The sequence below is a fragment of the Lichenostomus cassidix genome, unplaced genomic scaffold (genome assembly GCF_008360975.1).
Source record: "Lichenostomus cassidix isolate B80296 unplaced genomic scaffold, HeHo_3.0 HiC_scaffold_581, whole genome shotgun sequence".
Lineage (NCBI taxonomy): Eukaryota > Metazoa > Chordata > Aves > Passeriformes > Meliphagidae > Lichenostomus > Lichenostomus cassidix.
In genome coordinates, this window is record NW_028147637.1 from 1 (window position 1) to 23,316 (window position 23,316).

At 38.7% G+C, this 23,316-nt stretch overlaps 1 protein-coding gene across 4 annotated transcripts; it reads right to left on the reverse strand.

Annotated features, from left to right (window-relative positions):
• Positions 1–70: 70 nt before the first annotated feature.
• On the reverse strand, positions 71–23,316 carry LOC146420998 (dynamin-1-like protein). 4 transcript variants are annotated; one of them, XM_085047803.1, is made up of 18 exons: positions 23,071–23,316; positions 14,758–14,905; positions 12,737–12,775; positions 11,551–11,597; positions 10,682–10,753; positions 10,065–10,151; positions 9,748–9,910; positions 8,340–8,460; positions 7,596–7,727; positions 7,124–7,330; positions 6,816–6,936; positions 6,220–6,375; positions 6,019–6,108; positions 5,274–5,366; positions 4,492–4,548; positions 3,223–3,300; positions 829–996; positions 71–205 (listed from the first exon to the last, which is right to left on the reverse strand). In XM_085047803.1, the coding sequence occupies exons 1-18, from the start codon at positions 23,170–23,172 to the stop codon at positions 92–94; spliced, it is 1,995 nt and encodes a 664-aa protein (XP_084903929.1). In that variant the 5' UTR covers positions 23,173–23,316; the 3' UTR covers positions 71–91. The 4 variants fall into 4 exon arrangements, with proteins under 4 accessions (XP_084903929.1, XP_084903930.1, XP_084903931.1 ...); XM_085047804.1 differs by lacking the exon at positions 12,737–12,775; XM_085047805.1 differs by lacking the exon at positions 3,223–3,300.

Here is a 23,316-nt window from a genome sequence, read left to right on the forward strand (position 1 = left end):
AAACGTAAGAACATGATAAAAATACCAAGATTATATATATATAACTTGAAAAGCAATATTTTTCTTTTAAATATTTCAAGGAAGCTTGGGTTTACCTGTCCTGAATGTTCTTCCTGACAATAAGGAAGTAAGATTTAATAAGTCGTTCAATCACTTCACAATCTCGTTGCTCACGGGCAGAAAGTTTGCGTGCAACAGGTACAGGCTAGGAAAAAATAAAACCCTCAGTTTAGCAATTGTGATTATTTGCAAATGTAAATAAAACCCAAAACTCTAACTACTGCTCTTTTAGCTTGGGTTTGATAGATGCAACCTGTCTTGCAACAAATCTGTAATTCTTCAGAAATAAAATTAGACATATCAATATCCAGATCTGGTCGAGTGCACCACTACATTTTTCTAAAGCTCTCCAAACAGTTCAAATATCTCTATCTGTTTTTAACTTGAGTGGGTTTTGCCTTTAAATGATTCTTCTCTGATATAAACATTCAACTTCAGCAAAAGAGCAGCAGGAATTTGAGGCGAGCTGAAATTTGTTTCTGTACCAACAGCTATGTAGAGAAGGATTTCATTTGCCCAGGAATTTGTGAAAGGAACCCAGTTAGTTATCCCAATTATATCCCAACCTGGAGCAGGCAGGGAGTTTGCAAGAAGATTGGGATTGGGCAAAAAGAAAATCAGAAGAGACTGGCTAGAGCTCCCTGTTGCTCTAGTGGAAATTATTTACAAAAATATCATATATTAGAACCAAAGTTCCAAGCTCTGGAATTCAGATATTTTGTCTCCTGAGCCTGAACTACAAAGAGGTATTTTTCTTCCAAGACTCACCACATCTAATAGGTTTACAGCATGTCCTTTCTGAGGACTAGCAGGTAGGGCTGCAGCTGGCTTGGATTTTTCCTCTGCTGATACCTCTTCTGCTTTGGAGGGTTTCAGCATCCCTCTCCAGCTGCCTGTTCCAGACTCCTGAGATGCATCTGCTCCCGCAGAAGGAGTCTGCACAAACAGCACATTGGGAAAACATGGCACAGTTAGAGCTTGGGCACTGTAAAGCAGTGTCTGATCAAATCACTACAGGTAAAACTCACTAAAAATGAGATTTTCATAGGTATTTTCCTTTCATTCTGTTCTTCACATTCCCCGCTTTTGTTCTCCCTTTGCTGCTTACAGCTGGCACTAAAATTCATATTCTCTAATATTCTTATAATCAAAGGTATGGAAAAGGTCTCACATAGGGAAGCTCCACAGCATTTGAAGGGTCTACAAATCACTTCTGAAATATGGAATGGTCTTCCTAAATCATTTGGCTTTTACCAAATTTTTTTTTTTTACCACTTTTACCATAAATCCTTGGAACACTACAACCTATACTACCAGCACCATTCTGAAGGCATGTTTTGAAGATCACCACAGCTCTTGCAATACCTGAATTCAAATCCTTTGGGGTTTATTTAAATACAAACTGAAATTTCTTACAATAACAGCTAAAATATGTGCAGATTTTTGTTTCCAAGTACCACAGCTATGAAAGTGTTTGTGCTGTCAGAATTTACAGAAGGCTTTTTTTGTACCAAATTGAAAGAAAAATCTTCATTCTCTAGAAGGGAAGATCAGAGATTCTGGGAAGTTCCAGACAAAGAATGACTCACTGATCTCCTGAGAAAAGAACACCCAACTCTTAAATATTAGGAATTGCTGGACAAGAGAAATATCAGTGGATGGTATCCACAATATGTTAACTAGTATTAAAAATCCCAACAGTTTATTTTGATGTAGAACAGGGGTAATTTTTATTTTGTAGCTTTCCACAAGCCTAATATCTGTTCTATTTACTACTGTGCTTTAAAACCTATTGCTGTTTGAAAAACATTAAAGGTCATTCAAGGCTCTGTACTACTATTTATGTTTTGCTTCAGATACAGGAGGAAAAAAGCTAAATTTATCTATTGTGTTTACAATGAAACACCACAGGCTCATCTTAAATCTAAAAAGAAAAAAAAAGTGAGAAAAAAAGAATAGTAAATAGAATAGCAGCAGTAGCATACCAGGAGGAAACCCAGCTGAACTGTGCATGTCAGAAGTTTTATTTAAATTGCACAACTGCATTAGAGAACAGACTGTAAGAATTCAAATCAAACTCTTGTTAATAAGAGAAAATTATTGTTAAGGAAAGCTCCACTGCATTATTTGTGATTGTGAGAGAGCTGCAGAAAATGACAAAAATCCCTGTGCCACTCTCATTCTGTGTTCGTGTGGAGCCTGCTCTGCCTCCAAAGTAGTTTCACAAACAAAGCTACACAAGTGTGGAATGTCACCTAACAGAGGACAGATTTTATGAGAAAAGCAAACCAAATCTGGCAGCTTCCTGCAACTTCTTAAGTCACAACACTGTCTGCACTGTGGCTCTTGATTTCTTTGTGATTTTTGCAGCATATGAAAACCTCTAAAATATTGATGAAAATAACAGTTTAAATTCTACTATTGCCTAGATTTTGACTTTAGCCACTTTGTTCAGGAATGGAAGCTTTGCATTAAGAGCTGAATATGTAAAATGAAGGAGGAAGCCTGAGTCCCCTTGGTACTCCTAACAGACAAACTCCTGACTGCCCATCTTTTCTGACTCCAAGCAAGAGCAATTAGCAAAAAAGCCTTTACAGTAATAAAGAGCTGTTATTTTAACACAAGAGACAGCACACCTGACGTGTGAAAAAACACTGCAGACCACATTTCACAAATATCAGTACACGAGGGATTCAACAATGATGTGAAACGACACAGAGGAGGTTCAGATTGAACAAAGCCTGTAAAGATTCCCTGCAGGAAGCAGGAAACTCACATTTTGGCTTATCTTCTGTCCTCCTTCTTTAACTGTCAACACATTAAAAACATGCAGTTTAGCAGCCATGCTGAACACTTTGATTACAATACCGTTGCACCAAACCATCTACCGACAGTTTGAGGCAAATTATGCTGCAGATTTGCACCACAATATATTGCAACCAAGAGTTCCAAGAGAAAGCAGTGACTTGGCCACCTCGTGGCATGACTTTCCATGCCACTGAATATATCAAATCAGTAGTGCCAAGTGATCCACACTGGTAGGACATCCATGGAGGACACAGTGGCAGTGACAGCACTACAGACAAACTGCTTTCCTGACAGCTGGGCTGCACCACAACAGAAAAGTGCATGCAGTGCTTAAGAGGAAAAATCAAGACAGACCTTGCCATCAGCCTCAGCAGAAGCAGCAGTAACAGTCTCCTGGGAAGCAGGTGGCAATGCACCTGGAGCTTTAGTGGACTAAGGAAGGTAAAAAAATGCAGGGAGAGGGGGGAAAAAAAATTCAACTGAAGACCACCAAAATTTACCTAGCGAATTTCATACACTTTTACCTACTAGCGTCTTTCAAAATCCAGGAAAGAAGTAATTTGAATTTGCAAGAAAAACAGTAAGAGAAGCAGGAAAAAAAAGAAAAAGGAAAAAAAAAAAGAAAATAAAAAAGAAAAAAAAAGGCATCTCCAAGACAGTTCAGAGATGTTTGAATTAGCTGACCTTCAATTTCCTTTCAGCTCCTACCCTGACGACATAAATATGAAATCAATAGAAAGAAGGATCAAAGAGAACTGAAAGTAATCTCTAGACAGCTACCTTAAATTCCCAGTTAATCCATCAATTGTCTTAGACTGATTAAAGGCAGTAGTATTAGATCCACTCTGGGACTTTGTCTCACTTTTTAAAGTAACAAACTTAGCCAGGAGATTTCTGTTAGCTGTAAAACTCCTGTTATAACCTCACAAGAAGCTTAAGCTACATTCTGTACCTTTGAATTTTAAATACTTCACATAATATTAAATAACTGTCAAAATTCCAGCTTATTGTCAGACTATTCTTTTCTACAGCCAGACAATATTTTCCATGACACTTGGTTGGTTTTTCCACCCATTGGGCTAATCTCAAAACCTGCTAAAATTCAGCAAGCTCCAGACAGAATACATGACTGGATTATGGTGAATAACTGAAAATGTCACCTCAACATATTCTCCCAAAGAAAGAAAGACTGCAACAAACTGCAGTTTTAAGAGTGACTTTAAAAGTCACTATGTGGGCACACTGGATATTTTAATCTTGTTTATCTTTTGAAATGAATATATAGTCTCAGCTATAAATTTAAGCATGAAAGATCTGAGACCATCTTGAACATTTGCAGGCATTTTGTACCTTACCTGAGATGACATTCAAGTAGTAGGTGTAATATTACAGTAAATTTATAGACAACTCTTCAGAAATACCAGATTTAAAACCTCCCAAAATTGCATCTTTTTAAGAAAATGACATTCCATTCTAGCTGATGAAATTGAAAGGAAAAACCTCAATACTTGGAAATTCCCAAGACTGTTACTAGTGCAGCATATCAAAATTTCCAATACTTAGACTGGATCTGGGAGAATGCATTAAGCTTTACATAAAAACTAAAATCCAACACTGACTTACTTTGTCTCGTGGCACAGCAGAAGGCAATTCCCGGGCTAACCTGTTCCGCCTCTGTTCCTTTAAAAACAATCCAGCAAGACCTCAATTATGTCTTACTCTGTATCAACACACAGGCAAAATTCACATTTTATAGATGACTTACATTTTAGAGACAAACACGAGTAATTTCATCTCATCTAGTGCCATGCTAATACTGTGCTCTATGAAACCCTTGATTATTTGGATAAAATTACTTTGATTTCCTGGTCAAAACTAAATTCTCAATAGAAAAAGTTTTGCAAAGCTTTTTTTCTTTTTTTAAAAAACATCAAAGATACACAATTTGGCTCAGCACAGATATCCTGCAGCCCTCATTAAGCTGTAAATCCTCCAAGTAATCTAAAGGATTTGATTCTGTGGTCAGATCACGATTAGCCCCAAAGGAAGGAGGAGGCAGAATTTGCTTCATAGCAAAATAGAATTTGAAGCAATCAGGACAAAGAAATATCTGATTCTGCTTGAAATGAACAACTGATTGTCCACCAAATAAGGCTTGGGTTTACATGGTTTGGTTCTTCAAAAATTTCAATCCTTTCACTGAAATATCAACCACTGTTCCTGAGTGTAATATGCAATATAAATTAACAAATCCACAGATCTGTGGAGTATAGACCATATTCATAATTCACCATATTCTAATACCTCCAAATGTAGAAATGTGCTTCAGTGAAAGAATCTGAAGCATTTCTTATTTTATCAATTTCACTTAGAGACAAACTTTTGAAGAGAACATATTTTCTCACCTCTATGTTGTTATTCATTAACCCACAGGCATCAGCGAAGTCTGGATGTTTGGTGTTGATGTAAGCTAACTCAATGGCCACCAGATTATGAACCTGCAATGCAAGACATCCCCAGATCAAAAATTCAGGGAGCAAACCTAATGCTAATGCAGAGCAATGACCAACAAAGCTGGGGAGCACAGCTTAAATAGCAAAAGACCATTGAGCCACAAAGCACCTACAGCATGTCAATTAGGGATACTGAGTATACAAAATAAGTTTTGCAGTTCAAATCAATCTTTTATGTTAAAACATGTTTACTTAAAGCTACAAGTTGTATTTTTGGTTTTTACTATCTAAAGGGTATTACAAGCCTCTGAAATATACAGAACGAGGATTATAATTTAATTTTCATCACTGCATCCCAAACTCTGCAGTAAATGCACAGCTTCTGTTACAAGGGAGGGAAATTCACCTATATCAGAAAGACTAGAAGATGTTAAATTGATGTTGTAGTAAAATTCTTCTTGGGAAATTCAAACACAGGGGACAATATGCTTAACCCTAACCCCACCCTTTTGTTTTTTATGTATTTGTATTCTAATACAGAAGTTTCAAACCATGTACATATTAAATAACAAGCTACTTAACAAATACATGTCAAGATTCCTTGAATAACTTGGGCTCCTGGCACTGCAAACAGAAGCATCAAGACTCCAGCAAACATGCATTTTTACCAGTAAAATTACAGCAGATGCAAACTCACCATTTCATTGGTGACAGGAAGTCTCCTACGCAAAAGACAGGTTACTACTTCAACTATGGCATCGTGCAATTTAGGAAACCTCAGTAATTCCTAAAAACAAACCAAACATTTACCAGTGAGACTTCCACAAGTTACTAAACAAGCAGTGACAAACACACACTCCAGTAATTACAAACCCAATTCCAAAGCATGCATTTTTACCTGTGTACTGTAATTACTACAGTGCTGGATAATCCTCTGCATTTCCTCGTGAACCAGCTCCACACAGCGCAAGCTTGGTTCTTCCAGACGTTTGATTTGCCTTTTTACCAGCAACTCAAATGAAACCTCAGGAACAAACAAGGCAGGACGAGGACCCTGGTTCAAAAGGAGGGGAAAAGCTGCTAAGTTGTCTCTGAAATAAGATGCATTTCTAAGAAGTAGTGTCTGATGTGGCCCAGAATAAATCAGGTCGCAGTGATCACACCTGACACTCAGAACAGGTCTCAAGAGTAAAGGAGGTTACAAGAATATTTAAAAATAAAAGCTATAAAGTTGCTAACTTTAAGACAAACTGTGTTAAACAATGATTAACCAGCATCCCTATAGGAGCTTGGAGATTTCTACATACTTATGTCACCTTAGGCTTCCAAATCTGAAAAATGCTTTTCTCGTGCCTTGGACATATAGTACCACACCAACAAGATAGGTGGCTTTCAGTGTTTGGAATAATTTCATTGTAGTGTGCCTTATACAGAATTTAACCTTTGCTCCCTAACCTACAGCCACAACACTTAGAAATACACAAGAACACTCACAGTGGCATTTCTAATGGCAGTCAGAATGTCAATTGTGTTAAGGCCACCCAGAGGGTCAACAGATTCTAAAGTTCTTCCAAAGGTCTCATGAAAAATATAACAGATTCTGGCTCCACCACATCTGAAAGAAGAAAATAACAACTGAAGTAGCAAACAAGAAGAAAGCTCTCATTGCAAACATTTTTTACAGTTGCTTGAATTCAAACATTTTTGAGGATGTCATGGTCCAGTGTAGTAATATGGCCAGTGAGAGCCACTGGATCAACCTAACCACTCAGTCAATATTCCAAAAAAACATTTGCACTTACAGCTCCGAAGTCTCGATGTACTTTGCAGTTCCTTCAATAGTGTTACAATACTCTGTGGCAAATTTGGTAATGAGCTGCAATAAAGTAGCACTTTTGTCTTCAACAGGTTCCCCATAGCTGTTCAGTAGAGACTGGTACTGAGCAGCTAAAACATTAATTCTGGTTTTCAGCTCGGGCAAGCAATCCCTGATATGATGCATCAGCAGTCTAAAAATAGAAAACAGTCCCTCATTAGAAGGGAGGAAAAGCTGCAGCCTTATCATCTCCATCAGAACAGAGAAGAGGCAAAAAATAATCACCAAAGGAAAATATTAATTTGGGAAAATCACAGTAAATTCAGAAACTGAGAGAACCTGAGATTGGAACAAGTTTTCTTTAATGCAATACTGTATAGCACCAAAAGAAAAACTAAGGCTTAAAAGAAAGGTCTGCACCTATTTCTAACACATCAGATTATATCTTCAATTCCTACCTGTTCAGTGTCCTAGCAAGGTACTTGGTTCCATTTCTATTGGCGAGGGAAGGATACTTCTTCTGAAGAAAACCATACTCATCACGAATGGAATCAGCCACACTCTTCTTATTGTTAATATCCAACTGACTCCTGAAGGTAAAAGGCAGAGTTACACACTACTTAATGGATGCATAGTGAAAATCATTTACATTTCTGCTTTTCTGGACAGAACATTTAATAACTGGCTTTTGCTTTTCACACTTAACTCACCTTCCTTAGACTTTACAGGTTTTTATTTGTTGCTCCATGCAGCACAGTCAACAAATCAGTATTGGTAGCAACTGTACACAGACTAAACAATGCTTTGATCAAAACTACATGAGATTTGACCCAAGTAGTGTAAAAAAATACAGCAGACATACCATAGCCTTATGCAGTTAGGACTAATATATACAGGACTTGTCCTGGATCAGAGCTAATGTGAACAGCTGTTCAAAGCATCCCTCAACTGAAGGACAACAGCAGAAGTGGTGAAACTACAGCTCTTTTAGGAGTGTCTCTGCTCCTTTCCACATGAGCAGTTGGCTGAGAGGAAGAACAAAGGCTTTTGAAAAGTGAGCAACAAGCTCCTCACTTGCTTATTCAGAAGTTAATTTCAACATGGTCACCTTATTCTTAAAACTATATTCATGGCTAAAAGAGCAGAAAGCATTACTTCATATCAACACAGTTTTAAAAACAGCACCAATGTGCCCCACAGACCTATTCACTACTCCAATGATGCCAAGTTTGACTGGAATCACTCTTCCCATGAGCACATCCATAGCATCAGTGCCAGCATCCATGAGATCCAGCTTTGTGATAACAGCAAGGGTTCTTCGACCTACCGAGAGGAAAACACTCACTGGGATGTTCTGATTGGATCAGAGGAACTAAAACTCAACATTCAGCAAAGTGGAGAATTAGTGGTCTAAATCCATTAAATAGGTAAATATTGCCCATCTAAACCAGTAGCTTAACACACACAGGATTTGTCTGGGATCTCAATATTTCCTGAGCTCTTGGTCTGAAAAAAAAATGTGCCAGGAACTTTTTCTTTAAAATAGAACACACTTTTTGAGTCTAACAAAAATAAATCAGCAGGTTCTTGGGTCTTGAAACTTTCATGTGAACTTTCAGTACTTTAGGTTCTCACTGCACAGCATTACTCCTGCAGAACCTGCAACATGATCTGCCACTCTAGACCTTTAAGTGTCACAATTTTGGGAAGTGATCCAAAAGACACTGTCAGTCATTTTTACAGGGGTGAATTAAAAGGGGTCTGCTACCTTGAACCAGGACAGTTTAACTGAGCAGACTGCCAGAAGAGGTTTTCCCTCAAGGTTATGTGGCAGACAAGCCAAAGCAGACTTGGAGTTTGAAACCAATAAAGGAATGTTACATTTTATGGGAAGAAATGTTTGAGGGTAAAGCATACCAACACTGAATTTTAGCCTAATTTCTGTACAGCTATTTTCCAAGTGTATTAATCCATATTCTTTCCAATCACAAAGTGCCATTTGTTAGTCAGTGGTACTAACAGCCCTTTGCAAAAGCAAGAAGCAGCAGCCAGTAGCTTCAGATCTGTTTCAAAGCCCTTAGGTAAATAGAAAATAATAATCTTCCTTTTACATTAAATCAGTCAGTTCTCCCACATAAATACAGGGCACTAAAATGGATACTGACAGTATATATTAATTTTATCCTTATAAAAGTCACTAATCTAACAGTCAGTCAATTACTAGCTGCAGGGTGGCATATTTTCTCCACTGAAAGAAACAACATTGGACAATAGAGCATGAAATTGTCCTAACAGACCACTGTAAAGTACTGAACCTCTAAAAACCCCGAACATTCTGTAATACCATGTGGCTGCTGTGGAAATGAAGTGACTCCATGACTACCAGAGTAGTTACTTGGCCTGCTGGCAAGCCAGAAATCTATCAGTTATTAATTCATCCCAGCATTCTCCTGAGTAGCAGAAACTGCAGCAAGAAGTCTTTAAGCATACATAAAAATCCTATTTTCTAGGAAATGTGGTGACATTTGCTTTTCTTAGTATATTTTTCCCAAACAACTTGAGTTTTACGTTAGGATTTAGTTTTAAAAAGAAGCTGAACTTGGTGCTTACCATCTGGATCCACCTCCCGAGCTATTTTCAGTGCTTCAGAAGTGGCCATGTCTGTGTTAGCAGCTGTGACTGCCAGGATAATGGAATTGGGGTTGCTGATGAACTGAAGGATGAGCTCTCTTATCTGAAGTTCAATGTCTTTAGGCTGATCACCAACAGGCACCTCAAGAAAAAGTGACATCAAATTTGTGTCAAACTAGTTAACCTGAGAAAAGGTGTTTATCTAATAATACAGAACAATGGCAAAAAGTGTGCAGGCAGACCTTGTTCAAAAATACACTCTTCACACTGAGTCAGAAGAGAATTCTGCATCTTACCTTTGTCATTCCAGGTAAGTCCACAAGAGTCAGATTTACGACATTAGATGAAAAAATCTTAAGATGAATCGGTTCAGGACTGATCCCCTAGAAATACATTAATAAGAAGTAATAATGACTGCCCTGGATTATTTAAATGCATCACTTAAAAATCCAAAGGCTGTAGTTTCTAGAAATACTAGAAAATTTCTTTTTCTAGTAAATACTAAAAAAAAAGTTAATACTAGAAATTTTCTTCTTTCACCACATACCTTAAAACACACAGCAAGGAAAAAAGCCAAACACATCTGCCAACCAATCTTTTGTCTTTGGCAGAACCCAATTTTAGAATTGCACATGAAGCCATGAATGTGGGAAAATGAAAGCAAGCTTAACTCAAAATTCATGTTTTGCACTTTTATTACAGAACCTTGAATTAAAGCAACAATTCTGTCTTTTAGCTGAAGTCATTTATCTCATGAACACAGTGAAAAAATCTCAAGATAGAAAGCAGCATTACTGTGCTCTTCATCAGAACAGTTAAATGCTTTTCACCCCGAGCTGCCAAAACCATTTAAGAAAGCTTTAAGCAGCATGAGAATCAATAGCAAGGCAAAGATGGAGAGTACAGGATTTACCTTATTGTTTCCTGAAATCCTCTCTGTTTCATTTTCTATTTCCTGACGAATTTCATCAAAATCTGTATAGATCTGAAGTAAGAAAGAAAAATGTTTAAAAATCAAAGACAGGATTCAGTTGCTTAACTGCAAAATAATGCTCTCTTCTCCAAGGGATGGTAAAAAACTAAGTATACAGAATATGAAAAGAAAAAAAAGAATTACTGTCAGCCCTTAATGCTAACAGCAATCATCAGTGATAAAAATTACAGAAATTGGCATTTAATCTGTTGACTAATTCTGTGAGATGGCAGTTATTAGCACTTATAATGCATCAGTGTCAGACAAGTTATTAATTCATGTCCACTTACAGGGAATTTTGAACACTTCATTCCATTTTGAATCTACTTGTAATCCTTTGAAGTTAATCAACAACATGGAGCCTAAACCTCTTCTCATCTTGAAGAGGACAAAGGGCTGAGTTTGATTTTTAAAGTTTTCCACTCTTCTTTCTAATAAACCTCTGAAGTAGCCAATTCTTCAGTGGACTGAAATGCCTTGTGATCACACCTATCCTTGTCTTTGTGACATCCATCCTAATTACGCCAAAGCACAAAATAGAATCATCAACAAAATAACACCAAAAAGACTAAAATAATTCAGCAGAATTGATGACCCACGTAACAAGACATTTTATGTTTCCAGAAGTTTTCTACTCATAAAAAGCAAAACATAAAATCCTCAATATTCTGCCATATAGTAAAGCAGGCATAATAATACCTGTAATCATCTCCTTTTCAGGAAAGTCAAGGGAGGAGATAACAGAATTAAGTATATATATATATTAACATATTTATGACACTGCTACTACACAGTCAGAGTAAACATACCTTATTTTTGGTATGAAGAAATTTACCCCATTCTGCAGCATCTACTTCTGAAAACAAAAATTGATACATTAGAAAGAGAAAGGAGATGTTTCAATAACCTTTTCCCCAACGCCTGTTCATTGAAAACTATGGGATTTTTTTCAAGCAGCAAAAGAAAAATTAGTTAGCTTTCTGGTTACATGTTAAATAGCTCAGTACAGATTTATGATACTGTCAATTGAAACATTAAATTTCATTGTTATATCTAATTTGTCTCATACAAGGTCCACCCTCCTACCTGTGCCTGAGCCAATCCCCTATCCTACAATCTCTCAGAAATGGTCTTGTTCACTAAATATCAGCTTGTAACAGAAAACAAAAGAATTATTAGCAATAGTTTAAAAAACCTGAAATAAAAAGGCTAGCTTGTAGCATCTTTGCTTTTACCATGCAAGTGAGATCAAACCACAGCTGAAAGAAAAAGTTAGAAAAACCTGTAGGACCAAAAGCAAGCAAACAGAAAATACATAAGAATTCTGCATAAGGAAGAAGCCTTAGGAGAACATGTCTCTTCCCAAATCTGTCAAGGACCAAACATCTTCACTCTTGTCAGTCACCACTGAAGTCCAGAATTACTTGGGGACTTTGCAAGAGCAAGGGAGGTTTTGTTCACTTCCTGCTTTGTAGCACAGGCAGGAGTTTCAGTCACACTGCAAGATATTCACACTTTCACAATTAGGTTTGCAAGCACTAGGGGAAAGTTCCATTTCCAATTTTTAGTTTGTGGTGGTCATTTCCTCTGTGCTCCCTGACACAGCAATCTGCTCTACAAGAACAGTCTACAAGAAATCTAACCTTTTGGCAAAACCACCATTTACCTACAATCAAGTAATCTTTCAAAACCATTTTTGTCACTTAATTTAAGAAACTGATCAACAAAGATTTCTTTTTAAGGATTTGGGAATTAAAAGTGCAGGAAGTTCTATGAAGCAGCAACAGCACAGGAGCAAAAATCATCTCATTTTAATGCAACAAGGTCAGAAAACTGAAAATCAATCAGATCACAAGACTCAGCAAAATAATCACAGTAGCTGAAGTGTAAAAGGAAAAGTGTAATCAACAATAATGTGGCATGAAATGTATGTGATTAGTGTATACAAGCATGCACTTTAGGTGTAGGGAGAAAAAGGAAGTGGATAAAGGCAACCTTTAGAAAGGTGTCTTGGATTTTTCCATGTAGCAGGGTCTGCAGTTAAAGAGAAACAGTATTGAATGGTGTTTAACATTTTTAATCATATTGAACAGATAGCATTTTATTAATTTTCAGTAGCAGATTCTATTACAAAGATCACAAATGCATGCAGACAGATGTGCATGCTATTCTAGTATTGATGAGAGTGTGTAACATGTTAACAATATGTACAGAAATAAGATCTTAATTAAACACATATACATGATGCATATTAATCAGATATTCTATACAACAAAGTTTATTTGATGAGGACTATTATTGCCATTCACCTAATTCCAACAGCTCACAATATTTTCTTATCTGAGTACAGAAAACAGCACCATTGGACTCCACAAAGCTGAACTTCTTTAGTGAAATATGTTCCTCATAATTTACTCATGGCAAGAACCAGAAAGACTAAGGAACCATTTTAAATGTCACTAGAAGTAGTGTTACTGCACGGGAAGGAAATCTGATGCCATGCATCAATATTTTTAAGACTCAATTAAAGAATTACAACAGTTCTGCGACAGATTTAAGAAGAGACAATACATGTATCATTCTTCTCAACTTTTGATGTTTTTAATGTATGGAAATCCCATTACAAAAAACTCCAACTTTTTATGGATGGGGTGAAGAATTTACAGCTCCATTTTTATGTGATGTCTGTAAAACACCATGAAAGTTCAAGGAGGACACAACACCTACAAGCATTTACTGCTTGGCCACTGCTATGCTCTCCCTTATTTTCCATTTCTCAACTACCAGAATAGGTCTTCACTGCAAGACCAATTTAATAATTCACAAGACCAGGCCCAGTTCTCTGCTAAGTGCTGCTTCTCTGGCAATTCCATCAGAGAACACCACAGTGTGGTATCACCACATCAAACACACCATCTGTGCTCAATCACTAGAGGCTAACAATAAACAGCAAAAGCAAAATGAGAACACTTCCTTCACACCAAATTACACATATTCTCTGTAGAACATACATATCAGTCTGAAATATCATGTTATAAAAATACAGAGCTTCATATTTAATGGAAAATTTATCTCTGGTATTTTCTGACTCCCTTGATTTACTGCAGTGACCACAGTACAAAGGGTATCATTTGTCCCTCCTTAAGTGAACAGCACAGGAGCCAAAAGTGCTTTGTGTTAAAAACTAGGAAGCCTTCTGGATGCCAAAACTCCAACAGAGATACAAATTAAGCTTTTAAGAACCACAGAACAGTAGCTATTTTGAAATGGCTGTGTTAATACATAATACTAGCAAGCATTAGGATGGATCCAGGTGCAAACACAAAACAGAAGTCAGAGAGAAGAGACATAAGTGTAAAAGTATTTGTGTCTACGAGAGTTCAATGTCAGCATTCTGAAAGCAGCATGCCAAGCCTGAGACTCTTGTCATGCCAAGACTGATATTCTCCTGTCCAACTTGTAAAGAAGAAATCCCTCATCTGGATAAAATCCTTTCCTGCAAGACTATTTCCCTCTGGGAAATCCCAAATCCATATTCAAACCCACCTCATCATCCACCTCATTAGAAATAAAATTACCTCTAAAAATAGCCCTCTAATGGCACTTACTGCAACATCACACAGCATAGCCAGGATAAGAGGTTGTCATTCTTTTTCTTTCCAAGCTACCTGATCCCATCTTCTCAAATGTAACATCACAAATTACGTTCTTCACACTCAAGACAATTATCTTTATAACTGAAATGCTTTATTTGGCCTATTTTTCTCAAAAAAAAAAATTCCCAGAATAGGAAAGCTGAAAGCATTAAAGATATTTTTAATATCCAAAAGATTCTGACTTTATGACATTTGCTAAATGGACAAAACAGATGTGACAACAGCTGTGCTTTCATCCAAGCAAATTTTAAAAAGCATACTCAAGTTTTAAGATTACAACAACTGATTTTTTATTTAAAAGAACAAGGAAGATTGAAATTATGTTTTCCAAAGAGAAAAACACATTCTTGGATCACTTACCATTTTCATCTCCAGCTCCTTTCCGACCATCCTCTGGGGAAACATGCACCAGCTGCAGGATAAGGGGTCTGCGGGTGACAACTCCAGTACCTCGGGGGAGCAGATCCCTCCCCACGAGACTTTCCAGCACAGAACTCTTTCCACTGCTCTGAAAAGCAGAATAAAGCTACATTACTTCCTTGAACACAAAAATGCTGTAATATTTTAGTTTGCTTTCATCCAGCCTGCAAACAGTTTTGTCCTCTGCTGTGTGCCTGAGGGAGCATATGACAGACTCCCTGCAGACACAGCAGTGTCACTGCTTAGGCACTGAAGGACACAAGTCTGCTACAAGCCAGGAACTGTCAAAACCTGCTTGGGGTACTTACAACAGATATCTATCTGGTTTTAAGTTTCTCTATCTATGGTTTTTAAGTCTCCCACGGTTTTTATTTCTTAGGGCAAACTAAACACTAAACTGGTTTCAGAAAAATCAGTCTTCTATTTAACCTTTTCTACCACAAATATGAAATTGTCCAGAAACATGCTTTACAATGCTCAGAAAGAAATTCTATGCCTTGTACTATGCCATTTTCTAACACCTTGAAGGAAAACTTTACTTTGTAAACTGAAGAATTAAACTCTCTGTTTAACATGGGCTAGATGTATTAATACCGGGAGCAGCATCACAGAAACACATATTAACTATGTATACTTGAGTACATTATGCTGCTACAATGTTATATTCCTTTCAGTTTGAGGTTTGGTTGGCTGGGGGTTTTTTGGCTGGCTGGTTTTTGGGTTTGATTTTTTTGTATAATGTATTGTAGCAGCTTCCTAAGTGTGGACATTGTTTTACACCCTAAACATAGAAACAAACATTGTTTCATGGCATCCCACACTCTCTCTCTGTATATATTTAAGTATTTACAACTTCATTGCCTGCAAACATCTGTCTACATAACAACAAACTGTAAAAAGTTGAGGAACAAAAGCTGTGAAATTATAAACAGTCTTTGAGAGTCTACATTTCAAATGCTCTCCTGCAGGACTTCTGTGTAAGATTCATAAGTGGTGCAACCAGCAGCTGTGAGTACCTGGGTTTTAAAAGTGATTCCAGACCAGTACCATGGTAAAGCTAACAATAACCAATAGTCCTTATCATCAACCTCATGAGGACAGGAAACTCTAATCCAAGGGACAAGCTGCTGCACACACTGCTCATCAGTCCTTCCAAAGGTATTGCAGGAAGCTAAACTGGGCACACAGCAAGATATAAAAGAAGTATATAGAAGAATATTCTCTTCACATAGCAGTAAACCACCGTGTTTGACACCACTGCCAGTTATCTCTGGATGGAGAAGGAACAATCTGCATCCTTTGTAAACACACTAAATGAAACATTACAGCACTCCATGCACCAGGAAATTCTATCAAATTGCATTACATTCCCAGCTAAAGCAATCTGTTGTTGGAATACAATTATCTAATGACGCACTTCTTAATCTGCACTCCTTAGCATCCATTACCAAGAACTGTCTGGGAACACAGTGAGGAGGGCAGGAAACACAAAGCTGATCTTGTTCTGCCAGTGGGGCAAAGCAAGGGATATGGGTCTGTAAAAAACACAAACTCAGTTCAGCCAGTCCTTCATATAATAGATGCAGACAGAGGCTAACTGATGCACAAGAACCATCCGATTTCTTAAAATCACTTCTCAGATTGTTGACTGTTGTATATTTCAAGTATTATTAAAATGATAATGGACTTGTATCAGCTGCAACAAATTTCAAGTCATCTTATAAGAATCTCCTGCCTTCCTTTGCCTATCTTTAGGCTTTATAATATTTCTGTGGAGCCAATGTACAATAAATCATCCGTGGAAAAAAGTCTTTTTAAGGAAACATGTCCAACAAACTACAGGGAAACTTCCAAAACAAAAATTACTTGAAAGGGGTGTTGAAATGTAGCTCATTGCTTTTGGCAGGGCAAACTGATAACTCTTTTTACTATCTAATTCTATAGGAAAAAAATGCAAAAAACTCCTCCAACACAACAGAGACTTAATGCAGGAAAGCACAAAAAAACAGAGGCAGTGATATCAGAATCCCCTCTGACCTCATGAGTGGCACAACAATGCAAACATTGGAGAATGACAGGAAGGAACTGTGAGCTAAGAGACACTTGTCAATGAGACATAGTAATTCCTGAAGAATTTTATTGAGGAAAGCAGTGCATCTGCTTTGACACCTGAGGTGAAATGGTGGCAATTTTGCAGTTTCTGTCATACAAGAAGTCCTGCTGGTAAATCATGCTCTTAGCAATACATACATTTACAATTTACTACATTTCCATGTTATCACTGGGAAACACCAGCTAATGCATTTGTGCTGGGATCTCATCCACAGGAATACTACCCAGATAGGTGCTTTAAAAAGAATTTATTTGCAGTAACCATCCTGAAGAGTTCAGCCTGCTATAACTGAAGACCAGCAGTATTTTTTTTCTTACCTTATTTTGAAAATATGAATTACTCTAGAATAAAAGGTGAGTACACATGCCATTTCAGAGCAGTTCCACAAGGGAACTGCTTTGGCTGGGACAGCTATTATAACAAAATTTTCCTGCTCGAACTAGAACGCCCCAAGCTACGCTGGTTCTAAACAGCTAAAAAATTTAAAAATTTATTTACTAATCAGAAAAGAATGTTAAAGCTACAAGCAGGCTGAACGAACTATTTTAAGACATTGTTTGAAACGAAATTACACTTCTAAAAGATGCAGAAGAGACAACAGGCTGATCCCAACTTGAGAAAGCAGTAAAACCAGCATAATGCATTGCTCATTGTTTGCAAAATACATGCAAGATCTTGTCCAGACTACGAGACTGTTGTTCCTGCAGGGCATTCCCCATGAATAGAGAGCTCTCCTGAACAAGGCAGGGAGAAACTCGAAGCCACAGGAACTACCTCCACATAAAACAGCTTGTGCACAAGCAGAAAGGAATGCCAGAACTGACAGAGCTCTGTCAAAATTTTTCAGAAATCTCATATTTACACTGTAATAAACCGCAGGTGCCAAACAACAGCAAATACAGAAATGATTAGCAGATGTTTTCTTCCTCAGAACATCAATTCCCAAAGCCCTCCAACAATTCACTTAGGGAAAAATTGTCTCAGCTAAGTAGAAGCAAGTACAGACTCTAAGTTACATCACAGAACTGTGGTATTTGAAGATTCACATTTGCCAGCCAGATATCCTGACCTTACATAGCATTGTGTATACTACTATATTCATGATTTGTAATATAGTGAACCAAAACAAAGCCAATTTGTATCTTCAAATTTCAAAAGTTCCAAACAAAAGTATAATTTAAAAAAAAAAAAACCAACCCAAATCTCTAAGTTAGTCAACCTTCTGGCTACTATATGGCCAAATCTTTTGCAACAATTACATAGCCATTTTCTCTCCAGATTCTGAAAAACATTTCCCTGGACTGTCCGTTTTAATTCTCTTCCCCTCCATCTTCCTGAAAATATGTTTTCTTTGCACTGTGCCCCCTGGACAACATACAAGATTCACCTGGTCTAATTAAAATACTGGTTTTCCAAGACAAGCAATTGCCAATCACAAGGTGAACAGGATCCTTGCAGTAAAGCATCAAAATTAGTGAGAAAACAAAACAAAGCACACACACAAAACAAGAGAAGCACAAAACTTCTTCATCCACATCCTTCTACAATCCACATCCTGTGAATTCTGTGCAGACTCTCCACTCTTCCTAAATAACCAGGCATTTGCAAGCAATAAAATTAGTATCTTCTTTTAAATGATGTTTAATACCGCTTTCTTATTAAAAATCTGTAGAGACAAAATACTAAAATACAGGATTCAGAGTTACCAGACCTATAATTTTATTTTAATTTATATGAAGTCTTTAGGACCTAAAAAGTACAGCTGCTCAGAAATGCAGAGAGCCCATCAGAGCAAAGAAACAGCACAACACTAAATGTTGTTCACACTGTATCATAACAGCAGCAACATTTCTATTAGTCTGGTAAATGTAAATAGCTAATTAATGTCAGCCTCACTTTGCTGCTTGTCTGAAACAAACAGCAGAACAGTCAGGGCTTGATTTGACAGCAGCAAAAGAGGGCAAAAAGAAAAACAGTTACACCCAAAACTGGTGACTGTAAATGTCAGATACGAAAACAAAGAAAAAACCCAAATGAAACCAGGAAGTTTGCAAAACTTCTGGGAGAAAAAACAAACTGTCCTCAGCCAGCATAGAAGCCATGCTCTGGTTACATCCCTTATTTAAATGTAGATATAAAATGGGTTTTTGCATCTGCTTGAATCGCCAGGGAAGATCCTTGCACGAAACAAGAACCAAAAAAGCAAAGAAAAATCAAAACAAACAAACAAAAAACCACGGAAACCAAATCAACAATCCAACAAGAAAGGAGAGAGGAAGACATAGCTGTGCTTGGCGTGGGGTTTTCCTGGTTGCTGGGTACAAGGTGGAGTTTCCTTCACCTCAAAGTGGCTTTTTGCCAACCCAATGGAGGCTACACCGAACGAGCTAAGTGGCTTAAATGTCTGTTCCCCTGACAGGGAAAGTCACAGAAGCTCTGCACAGCACCTGCAGTCTCAGACCAAGGTGCTAGTCTCTCTCAAATGGGATGCTTTGATAGAATCCACTGGATTCATCTCCTCATCCCACTAGCCAGGACTATACATCAGCTTTCCATTGCTGTCAGCTTTCTAACAGCCTAATTAGCATCCCAGCTCTTTATCTTACCAGAATATAAACTTACACAAATTCTAGTGCTCAGGCTGTTAGACCAGGAAACCTTCCTCCTTGCAATGAAAAGTGGTTTAGCACTGAAATATCAAGCATGATGTTTACTGCAAACAGTACAAACAAGAAATAAATGTAATGCTCATCTGTAAGCCAATCCCAGGGGAACATCCAAAAGAAATCTGCATTAAATATCATAAACTACACCTCCCCATTTAAAGTCCCAAAATGGCATTAAGGAAACACTGAGCAAAAATACTTTGTAAGTGTACAGATGAAAAGTCACTTCAAAATGTCACTTGTGAATTCCATCAGTTGCTACATCAATTTCACCATGATGTCTCTACTTCAGTTAACATTACCAAGTGCAAATAAAGCCCACAAGGTGTTTTTATAATGTCAGTATTGGAAGAATTTTGCTACAAAACCGACACTGAAGTTTGGATATAACTAGGTTAATGACTACTAAAAACCCCAAGCATATTCCAAGAATTAATGGCCCAATAAATAAATACAATCCACTTTTACATACCTCTAGGCAAGTATTTTGTTGTCTGGCTGGTTTGCTTAAATTGATTCTAAATCTTATGCCCTCTTTTGTAGTGCAGACATCCAAAAGGCCACAACCAACCAAACTACTTTCCTTGCCTCCTGTTACTATAGTCTCAATGTGTTTGGTTGAGACCCTTCAATACCACCTTGTTATCCCTTAGAAATACAGAGCACAAAGCATTTGTATAAATCAGAACACTGAGTATTTCAGCATAACTGAACAAGTATTTTTATATAATATTCCTTACCTGGCCACTTTTTTTTTTTTGCTCTTCAGTCATACATTTCTAAAAATGGAACTGGAATACTGAACTGGGAAAAAAATAGAACACCTAAGTGGGAATGGCAGAAAAACCCTGAAACTGTGAAGAAAAATTGGCAGTTTGGAGGTTTCCTCAGAGTTCTATCTGTTTACTTCATACAGTACCTGTACTACAATACAGAAATAACTTAGACAATATTTATGGGGAGAATGAAAAGGAATTCTCATATGACTGAGCAGCAGGAAAAGCACTAGAAGTGCAAGAGGCCATTTAAATGCGCAACATTTCCAGAGAAATATTTTGAAATTAGCACCAAAGTGTATCTAGAAAGAGCAAAAAGGTTATTTCAATTGCTCAGAACACAAGGCCAGTAGGAAATGAATCCCAAAACTCCAGAGGTGGGGCAAAGGGAACATGGGAAACAGAAAATATTCAAAGGTAAATTAAGGCTTATAAACACCTTCCAGTTCTACACGCTCTAGAAAATAAAGAATTAACAATGCACAGAAGGAGAAGTGGAGAAAGACATAAGCACAAAACAACAGCAGGGTGGAGAAGAGAGAGGATAGGTGAGAAAAATAAACAGAAAACATTACTTTAAAAAGCTTTTTTTGTCTCCTTGCTGAATATGTAAAAAGGTCATTTAAGAACAGCAGCTGGCACACTGGAAGAAAAAAGCATAAGTCAATTAGCAGAGAAATCTTAACTGGCAGCATTTGTTTCCTACAAGAAAACTAGAGGTGAAAAATGCAAGACTGTTTATTGTGAATATTATTTCAATAAGAAAAAGCAAAGACAGCATATGCCAGTGGGCTACAAATACATCAACGGTGTGAACAAACTTAAAGGCCACACAGCACTTCACCAAGAAACAAGATTGTCTAAAAGACACATGTAAAAAAAACAAAAAAAAAAAAAAGGAAGCAAGCTACCAACTGCAAAATTATTAGCTCCAAGACCATGTCTGAGACATCTCCAGAAATCTGGTCTATAATAAACTAACCTCAAATAAATAGACCAATAAAATTTTATTTCTATTAAAACTAATTGCATAAAATAACCACCTACAGAATTACTATGTCAGTAAAGACAATTATTTCTTCCAATACTCCTGACTAAAAACAAAACAAAAGCAAACCAAGGTACAGCTTGCTAGACTTCTGCTACATATTTTTCTGGAGTCCATAAAGGACTTTGTTTTGGCATGATAGGAAATTTCATGTTAATTCAAGGGGGTTTATGAATATCCTGAATACAGCACTGAATACACATTGATACTGGTGGGTAGACTACTGAAGTCAAATACATGTCAATACACATGTTAATACTGTGTTAACTCTCAGTATTTAATTATGGAGAGTATTTACACTTAGAAAAAGATAACTGGGACAGAGCTGTTTGAAAAATGCCACTTCAATATATTTTGTAAAGTGAAACTGTAAAAAATACTTTTTTAATGTTACATGGAAAAATGCTTCTGCATTGCACGTTCTGTTGCAGATCTGAACTGAAACACAACCAAAAAACCCAAAATAAATGCTCAGCTTGCTTGTATAATTCTTAATATAAAGAAGATGCAATGCCTCCATAAAGCAATCAAATTCTCTCAGACATAAAACCAGCAAGTACCCAACATAGCTTCTCAGTCTCTCCCACCTATTCAGGTATTCCAGATCTACTTTATAAAATGGGTGATGTAAATTCAGTGAATGTATCTGATGTGTAATGGGAAAAGAGAATGACTGGTGATGGCCTCACAACCATTCTGACACTGTAGCTGGCTTTGGGCAAACCTATTCCACAATGTGCAAGCTTTACACACATAGCTTGTGTTTCAAGTCATTTAATGGAAATCCTGAGTGCAGAGCACTTGGCTTTGGAAGGCAAACCATTGTCAGGGAGCACAGCACACTCAACAGATCTTTAAATTTCACAGAAACCAAATGAGAGATCCATTAGCCTCAAGTTTTACTTCCGCTCAATGCCTCATTTTCTGCTCCCTAATGACTGCTGCAGCTCTGGTCAGGCATGTCGAGCTGCCAAAAGTCGTGCTGAAGAGCAGCATCGCCTCTGAAGCGATAGGACAGGCTCGGAGCTATCTCGGTGCCCAGCAGCATTACCGAGCTCATTCGCACGTGTTGTAACTGTTGCAGCCAACAGTCGCCGGCCTGGCCTCTTCACCTTCCCTGCTAGCCCATCACCGGCTAACAGAGTTCAAACGGCACCGGCACTGGGCGGAAAGGAGAACGATCCACGCCTGCAAGCTGCCATTCCGCTGGCACCTCGCTCTTACCGAGCGCTGGCTGCACGGCCGCTGGGGCAGAAGCGAAGCCGAGGGCCGAGCAGCGATGGCGGTCACGCTGCCGGTGCCCCGAAGCCACCCGCACACCCGCTGTGGCAGCCGGAGAAATGGGAGACAGGGGCACCGGCCCTCCCCGCAGCCCTGCGGAGCTCCGCGGCCGCCCGAGCCGCTAGGGAGAAGCGCCAAAGCGGGCGGGCGGCACAGAGGCGCTCCCAGCGCAGCGGGGCTGAGGCGGCGGAGCCGGGAAGCAGCGCGGCGGGGACACGGCCACCGAGGGCGCCCCGCCCGCCGCGTCCCCCCGTGCCCTTGGCGGAGGCAGCCAGGGTTCCCTGTGCAGCGGCGGAAGCGCGATGGACACCCCGGTCGGCCCTCAGCGCGGTGACCGCCCCCGGCCCGGCCCGGCCCGGCCCGGCTCACCTGCGTGCCCACCACCACGATCTGCGGCAGCTGGATGATGTCGGCCCCCACCGTGTTGAACACGTCCTGCAGCTTGTTGATGACGGGGATCAGCGCCTCCATGGCGGCGGGCGGAGGGACAGGGCGGGTCAGGCGGCGGCGGCGGCGGACGGACGGACGGTCGCGACGGGCAGCGGCGGCTCCCTCAGCCGCCCCCTGCGCCTGCCGCCATCGGCGCCGGCCCCCGCGCACGGCCCGGCTCCCGGC